Here is an 8752-nt window from a genome sequence, read left to right on the forward strand (position 1 = left end):
CTGCCAAAGAGGCTAGAGGAAGGAAATACATCTGAGAAGGTTGGCTAGATGGCTGTTAAACATACCTCAATTTTGTCGGGTGCGGTGGTATATGCCTTAATCCCAGTGACTCAGGAGGCTGAGGCAGGGGGATTGCAACTTTGAGGCTAGCCTCAGCAACTTAGTGAGGCCCTCAACAGTTTAGATCCTGTCCCAAAACAAAAAAGGGCTGGGGATATAATTCAGTAGTAAAGTACCTCTGAGTTCTATCCCCCAATACCAAAAGCAAAACAAAATACAACGCAACAAAATCTCAGTTTTTACCAAAGAGCTTTACCTCTTTTACCAAAGAGGCCTGATGTGCTGGTAGGAATAGGGAAAAGGGAAAATGATACTTCATACCATGTTGTTCCAAACAGGGAGTCCAAACAGGCTTTCCTAGGAATGTACCACCTTATGTCCTTTGGAGTACTTTCACCCAGTCCCACTGAATGGGACCTGTGGATACCCTCAGTGGACTGGCAGCTGTCCTTCTGATCATACGTTTCCAAGAGAATTTCCCTCGAGGGTTTTTCCTTTTTAATAGCCCATTTTCTTTCACAGATAAATATGTTTGCTTCAGAGAGTTCACATTTTTAGTTTCCAACCTGATTTAGGGTTTGAACCAGTATCATTAGTGAGATTATGCCTTCTTATTGATTGCTCTTCTTTCTGAACTCAGTTTACATGAGCCTTATTCCTGCAGACTCTGTTGATAAGTGGCTTAACGTCTTTTCTTTACATTGGTCTTGTTATACAGAGTGTAACTGCAACGAACATTCCAGCTCATGCCACTTTGACATGGCCGTCTTCCTGGCCACTGGGAATGTCAGCGGGGGAGTGTGTGATGATTGTCAGCACAACACCATGGGACGAAACTGTGAGCAGTGCAAACCGTTTTACTACCAGCACCCGGAGAGGGATATCCGAGATCCTAATCTCTGCGAAAGTATGTGGGGATATGTCACATTGGGACCTACTTTAGGTTACCTTTCACATGGAATTGTCTGTAGTAACATCCCTCTCTGAGCTCAGTATGAGCAGCAGGCCAAGTATGGTTAGTTTAGTTGCTTCCTGGGCTGTTGGGAGTGGAATTTACTTGATAGTTGAACCTTCTTTGGTTTAATTTTTGTGAGATTTTGAAGGTGGAAGGTAACAGTGTATTTACATAATAATACATTGTCTTTTCTGGTCCATTTAACCTGCTCCTTTTTCTTCTTCTTAGAATGTACCTGTGACCCAGCAGGTTCTCAGAATGGGGGAATCTGTGACAGTTACACTGATTTTTCTACTGGTCTCATTGCTGGTCAGTGTCGGTGTAAATTGCACGTGGAAGGAGAACATTGTGATATTTGCAAAGAAGGCTTCTATGACTTAAGTGCTGAAGATCCATTTGGTTGTAAATGTAAGTCTGTTTAGTAAGAAGTTTGGGAGTTCTCCCATGTACCCAATTCCCATTTTACTTTGTAATTCTAAAACCAAACAGTGACTTTGGACTCACTTTGTGTGTTTTTTTGTCTCACTTTGTCTTTAATAAAGCTTGTGCTTGCAACCCTCTGGGAACGATTCCTGGCGGAAATCCTTGTGATTCTGAGACTGGTTACTGCTACTGTAAGCGTCTGGTGACAGGACAGCATTGTGACCAGTGTCTGGTAGGTAAATCCTAATCACATGGGATGAACAGTTAGTGAACATGACATGTTTTAATAGAGTACGCTTTTTACCATGATGGAGTCTACCAGCACCCCTTATGTGTTAATGTTAACAGACACAAGTAGAACGTTCACGATATAGGAATTCCTAGTGAATAATTTGACAAGATGTTCACAGTTAAAATTATAAAATAAAGCCACAGTGAAATACCACTTTTACAGGCAAACTAGTAAGTTTTTAAAAATGAGAATACTTGCTATTAGTGAAGACATAATGAGGGCTCACACTTGTTTGTTGCTGATAGAAATGCAGACTGGTTCATACTCTGGAAAGCATTTTGGAGCTACGTCTCAGTAGCCTGTGGAAATGTGCATACCCCTTGACCCACTAATCCCACTTCTGGGAATCTGTCCTAATGAAATAATCACCAAATTGGACAAAGATTATTCACAGGACTCACTGCCTCTTTATTAATCATGGCAGAAGACTTGGGAACAAGAGTGGGAAAATAGTTAAGTAAATTTGGAGATTTCCATACAGTGCTAAATTGATTGCTGTTGAAAATGACAATATCATGAGGAAACACTTCTGCTGTTTAACAGAAAAACACAGGGCATGAATAATGTCTTGATTATGTAGGAAAAAATATCCAACAAGAAAAACAAAATATGGAAGGAAATACACAAAAAAAGTTCACCAAAACGATTGAATGGGTTTTTGTTGTTTTTGCTTGATGCTTGAGATCCATTTGGTTATAAATGTAAGTCTCAATGGTAGAGGGCTTTTTTCTAGCACATGCAAACCCGGGGCTTTGCATGTGCCAGACAGAAGCCCTCTACCATTGAGCTACATCCCTAGCCTTGGGTGGAGTAATCCTGAGAACAGTTTAAAAACATTATTCTGCATTTTCTATGGTATTCTTACATTTATCACCATTAAAAAAATGTATTTGTATATAATCCTGATAGATTATAAATAGATTTCTGGAAGTCTGATTTAAATTGGTAAGTTTTTGTTTGTTTTGGGTACCTGGGATTGAACTCAGGGGTGCTTAACCACTGAGCCATATCCCCAACCCTTTTTATTTTTTTATTGAGACAGGGTCTCATTGGTTGCTTACATCCTTGCTAAGTTGCTGAGGCTGGCTTCAATCCTCCTGCTTCAGCCTCCTAAACCACTAGGATTATAGTTATATGTCACCATGCCCAGCTTGGGTAGCCTCTTTTTAATCTGCTCATTTTTGAGGTTTAGAAATCATCTTCCCTGATAGATACTGTCCCATTTCTTTCTTTCTTCTTTTTTTTTTTTTTTTCCCATTTCAAATGCCCCAAAGACTTAATGGTCTCCTCACCCTCCAGTTGTGAGAAGAATCTATGTGGTCTTTCCACACAGGTGAATCCTTGAAAGGCTTTCCTGGTGGGATTTATGACAAACTGAACTGAGGGAAAATTAAAGTCCTGCCAAATATTTGCTGTGACTTACTGCCAGCATAATTCAAATGAAGAAAATTGGTATCTGTACTGCTTACTCATTAATTGCACAAAGAAAAGGAGTCTGATGTGACCCTGTCATGTGATTACCTATAATCCTCTGCCTCCTGTGACCTGCAAACTTGGGTTCATTATTTCAGAATGTCTCTTCTGTCAGCTGTCTTTGGTGGAAAAATCAAAACCACCCTGTGACTTGTTCCTTGTGGTGTGTTGTGCAGCTCCAGGAACCCACCTTTACTCTTTTCATCTTTTCTGTTCTGCAGCCACAGCACTGGGGCTTGAGCAACGATCTGGATGGCTGTCGACCTTGTGACTGTGACTTCGGGGGAGCATTCAACAACAGGTGAGTGGAGCTCCACTTTATGCTCTTTACCACAGCCACTGAGGCAGGTCAGCACATCTAGGAGCAGCCTGAGTGTCTATTGACTCTTAAGCTATACAGAGTATGTCCATCTTTGGTTTTAATACCTGGTAATTATTGGTACCCGCAGTCTCTGTATTTTCAATATTTTATTCCAGGATCTAGCTTTGAAACCTTCTAGTATACTTGCATTACTTGAGTTTTTATGGTGGTGTTTTCCTTTTCAGTATTTTTCGTCAATGGAAGCCATGTATGCCCATGGTTAAAAAAAAAAAAAATAAGTTCAGAAAGGTATAAAGTGAAAAGTGTTTCTTTTCTTGTTCTCACTTTCAATTCTCTTCTAAGCACTGCCTAGAAGTGCCACTATGAGCAGCTTCTTATATCTCCCTAGAAATTAATAGTTTAATATGTTAAACTATTAAAATTGATATTCTATAGTGCACCAATAAAACATGGAAAAGATTGATATTCCTTCTCATTTCTTTTAAAATGACATGTTAAGTTTTAGTAATTTTTTTTTTTTGGACAGATGAATTCAAAGAAAATCATGAACTCCTTGTTTTCTACTTTTATTCAGGGTTTTAAAAAAGAAACGTGTGTATTATATTCTGAAACTTGGTCTTTTTCATCTGTAGAACCTTTTCCATATCAGCTTGTATTTATCTACCTCTTTCTTTTCAATAGCTCTTTGGCACTTTAACATGTAAAAATGTCTTGGCTTATTTTCATCTTTTTTCCTTTTTAAAAATGTTACAGTGAATATACTTGCTATCTTGATGAACGTTTAGAGATATTTCTGTAGACCAGGTTACCAGCGATGAAAGTGCCAAGTCAAAGTACATGCACGTTTTTTATTTTAATAGAGAATGTCAGGTTGTTCCAGGCAGATTATACCAGTTGACTTTCCAGCCAGAGGATTATGAAAATAACTTTTCCCCATCCCCAGAAACAGCTGATATCGTTAAACATTTTATTTTTTTGCCAATCTAACAGATGGAAAACAGATTCTTTTTTTTACTTACGTGGAGAATCTTTTTATTTTGTTTGTTTCTTTCTTTTTTTATTTTTTGGTAGCTTCCAAATCCAAAAATAAAAACTGTGTATAGTAATTCTTTAGTTACAAAAATATGCCAGTATTTCTTGAATAGAAGGAACATGAAGCTCTACCAAAAATTATAATACACATTTGGCAAGGTGCTCAATTTGTGGGAGTTTAATAAATCGCCTTTGAGCCCCAGAGAATTTTGGTCTCTCACTGGATCAGAGTCAGAACATCTGGTAAAGTCAGTGTAAGTGATGGCTGAGAGACTCAACAGATGTTCCCTTGTCATCTTGAATCTCCCCTTGGAGAACATGCTGAATTCATTGAGCAAGCTTCTTGGACTCAAAACTCAGTTCTCTTACAAGGTCATTTCCCAACACCATGGTAGTCCACTGGGAAGGAATGAGATGTTTGGGGTCTCAAGAACATGTTCTGTTTGGCCTCTTTATTTGGGTTTGTTCCATTGCACATTGTGCTGTAGACTCAGTATGGCCTGTAGTCTCTGCAACTCCAGCGAGAGTTTCTGTTCTTAGAAAACATCCAGGGAATAAGTCAAAAGCAGGAAAAAAGATTAACTGCTGTCTGCTTGTGGAATCCCTTCTCTGACTCCTTTGTGGCTCCCGAAGGCTTATTGATTCCTTTAGCAACTGATTCCTCCATAGAGAGCTGTCCTCACTCCCACAGCTCTCCTTGAGCTAATGGAAGTAACCTACGTATTTCTCCAAATTATGTCCTAAACTCAGGAATGTCCTATGTTCCTTTATCCTAAGTGCTTTGTTTTTTACACTCCCTTCCTCTTTTTCTCTGTTCCACACACATTTCCTGCATGTCTCCACCCACACACTGCCCCTGGCTGCCCTTCAATGTCTCCTGCAAAACTTAATAAAATCCAGAATGTGTTCATCGAAAGTTTGGAAACAAAAAAATTTTAGTCAAAGATTTTAAAGCAGGTAGTCATCTGATTGACAAGACTTGTCAGCCTTTAAAGACCCATCCTTTAAAGATGTCTTCTAGTCCTGCTACTCTATTGGTCTCTAGAGGTGTTTGTCTTCCCCAGTGTTTTCCCCTAAGAGGAATTTCTCTACGTGTCCCCGAGGTCCCGTCTCCTAAAGCACTGCTCCTACTAGGAGACTGTGGTGTGTCAGTGGCACTCAGAAAATATCTGCTGGGTGTTTGATTTGGAGTAAGCACTCATAAATACCTTTTAGCTGACAGAATTCCTTCACTTGCCTCAGACACATAGTAGGTATTAACTAAATGCCAGTTGAGTAAAGGAATCTGAAAAACAAAACAGTTTTTAAGATGGAGTGAGTAATCACGCACTCCTTAGGCAATCTCTAAATGTGATCCTCAACAATCCTTAGTTACTTAAGCCAGGGACAGAATGAAGTCATTTGAAATTTTCCACATTTAAAAATGTATTGCGAGCCAAATGGATTTTTGATGGTACAGTAAAAGCTTAGTGATCGTGTCTATTCAGTCCACTGCTAATCTGAAATTTTTAATATTTAAAGAAGATCTAATTTAAGTAATATAATTCAAGCCAGGTTAAAGAAATTTTGCCTGGCAGATTGCCTGCTTTACTAAATAAGAATTAGTGGCAGTGGTTGCTAGGTAAACAGTATGTTCAGAAACATTGAAAAAGATAAACATCTTTACAGCATTCTTCAAAATTGTTTCCTTAATTAAACTTAGGCCCTCCATATCTGGCTTGAGCCCCCACCACTTTGGGGAAGATTTCTGCTTCTTATACTGATGCTCTAGCCCTCTCTCAGTGTTTCAGCAGCACCTTATTTTTGCATCTCTTTACCACTTTTATTCTGTTTTGTGTTACAACTTTGTTTAAAAGGTCTCCAGACAGTGTAGTTTTTACATCTCCCATGGCACTCAGCACAGTACTCAATAAATGGGTGGCTCAAAGTTATCGACTTTGAAACCAGAGCAGAATAAATAGAATAAAATAGACATTTTCATCAGTGTATTGAATGATTATGGTTTATCTAATCCTTTACCAATTACCCTGATGTGGACATAAGGGATACTAGAAACAGCTCCTACCAATTAGAAAGTATAGTTGAGATGATAGGGTGATGCTGCCCCGGAAAGAATGGGTGGTTTTGTTGATAACCAGGGTGGAACCAACTCTTAATTGAAATCAGACGTATGGAGGAGATGACAGTATTGAGCTATTAGGTGGCTATTATGAATGATGCTTTCTGTACTATAATTTTAATTCTTTAGTAATAGGGAAAAGTTAAAATTGTATTTTCCTTGCACATGACTGTTTAAATTAAAATTAAAAACTCTTCCAAAAAATTTTTAAATGCTGCTAATTTTTATGAGAAGTCTCTGTTGTTTTAAAAAAAATCTGTCTTCACCTATTGGAAAAACATAGGGCCTATATTAGTTTTACTATTGCTTCTATAATAAATTACCACACTTTAGTGGCTAAAAACATATAAATTTGTTATTTTACACTTCAGGTCAGTCTCAGCAGACTAAAAGCAAGATGTCCATGGGGCCATATGGCATTCTAAGGGCCTTACTACAGTAAGGGAGAATTTGTTTCCTGCTTACGGTGGTTGTTGGCAGAGTCCAGTTTCTTGCAGTCATAGAATGAGGTTTCCATTTTCTTGCTGGCTGTCATCTAAGGGCCATTCCCAGCCTCTAGAAGCTGCTCAGGGCCCTTGCCTCTATCTTAAAGCCAGCCATGGTGGGTCAGATCCTGGCTTACTTCTCTGCCTGCCTCTCCCACCTTTCAGAACTCATGTGCTGAGATGGAGCCCACACAGATAATCCATGATAATCTCCTCATTTCAAAGTTCTTAACCTAAAAGACATCTGTAAAGTCCCTTTTGCCATATCCACAGATTCCAGAGAAGAGGATATAGACATCTTTGGAGGCTGACAGTGCCTACCGAAGAGTATTATTTATTTTGTCATTATTCTATCTTACTGATTCAATGACTTGAACCTGTTTTTATTTTACAAGGAGACTGGTGGAACATGTAATATTAAAAAGCATACCATTTCTATCACATGTGATTTTTGTTATTACTTGAACACCAGAAAGTGTCTCACTGTGGATAAGATCAGATTTGAGCACCAGTCGTGAAAACTGATGAAGATTAGGTGGGTGGGGAGGGCCTTCTAGCTGAGAGGAAAAGGAGGTAAAGACACAGACAGGAATGGGGGTGGCACAGTGACGATCTGGTCTGATCTTGGCCATCTCTGCGCACTTCCTCCATCATGCTCTTTGTTCTTGTCATACCTACCTCTCCCCCCATGTCAACCTGTCAAAAATCCTTTTTTTTGGTACCAGGGATTGAACCCAGTGGTGCTTTACCACTAAGCCACATCCCTAGCCCATTTTTGGATTATTTATTTTGAGACAGGGCCTGTAAGTTCCTGAGGCTGGCTTTGAACTTGCACTCCTTTTGCCTCAGCCTCTGGACTCACTGGGATTATAGTCTGCACCCACACCCCACTATTATCAAAAATCCTTTTCAAGTTTCGGTGCCACAGCTTTCCTGAAGCCTCTTCAGTCTCCTCAGTTGGATGAACTGTATCTTCCTCCATACCCAGAGTACTTTGCTGGTGGTTCTGCAGAGTTCTTACTACATTGGTTAATTACTTTATTGTTTATCTCCCCAGTTAGACTATAAATTCCTTAGGACGTGCATCCCTATCTGCCTCATTTCTCTTTCTGCATATCATTGAATGAGGGAGAATGGACTTACCAAGGAAGTTTAAGGATTGGTTCAGAAAGTTGACAATGTGAGGGTATTGGTGCCAGGAAGCACAGCTTCGAAGGCCAATATTTGCTCAGTAAATATTTGTTGAAGAGTATGGCTCCTCTGAAAGCTAAGCACGGGTCCTGGAAAGAGAAGCAGTTGTTTTCAGTGACTGGGGTGTGGAAGCTGCAGAAAGGCAGGCAGAGGCTTCACAACTTGAGATAATAAGATCCAGGGAAACAACTGTGGGTTTTGTGAAAAGATGAAAACAGTGCCACCGGAAGGCAGGTTGGGTGGTGGTTGACTGGACAAACCAAGCAGAAGATGGAGAAGAGTTGAGAAGTCAGTTTAAGAAACTGCTACAGTAAACAGGCTAAGACAGTCACAGTGACAACAGGAAGAGGCTGCTAGGTTGAGAGATGATTTGAAATAAGGTTTGAATATTGGGATAAAG

At 39.5% G+C, this 8752-nt stretch overlaps 1 protein-coding gene across 1 annotated transcript in view; it reads left to right on the top strand.

Moving 5' to 3' along the window:
- Lamb1 (laminin subunit beta 1) overlaps positions 1 to 8752 on the top strand; it is a 68161-nt gene that overhangs the window by 20588 nt on the left and 38821 nt on the right. Inside the window, exons 9-12 of the mRNA XM_015488333.2 lie at positions 779 to 967; positions 1244 to 1423; positions 1558 to 1670; positions 3425 to 3504. Coding sequence (XP_015343819.1) covers positions 779 to 967; positions 1244 to 1423; positions 1558 to 1670; positions 3425 to 3504 — 562 coding nt within the window. The remainder of the gene's footprint in view (positions 1 to 778; positions 968 to 1243; positions 1424 to 1557; positions 1671 to 3424; positions 3505 to 8752) is intronic.

Source organism: Marmota marmota, unplaced genomic scaffold (genome assembly GCF_001458135.2).
Source record: "Marmota marmota marmota unplaced genomic scaffold, marMar, whole genome shotgun sequence".
NCBI classification, from domain to species: Eukaryota; Metazoa; Chordata; class Mammalia; order Rodentia; family Sciuridae; genus Marmota; species Marmota marmota.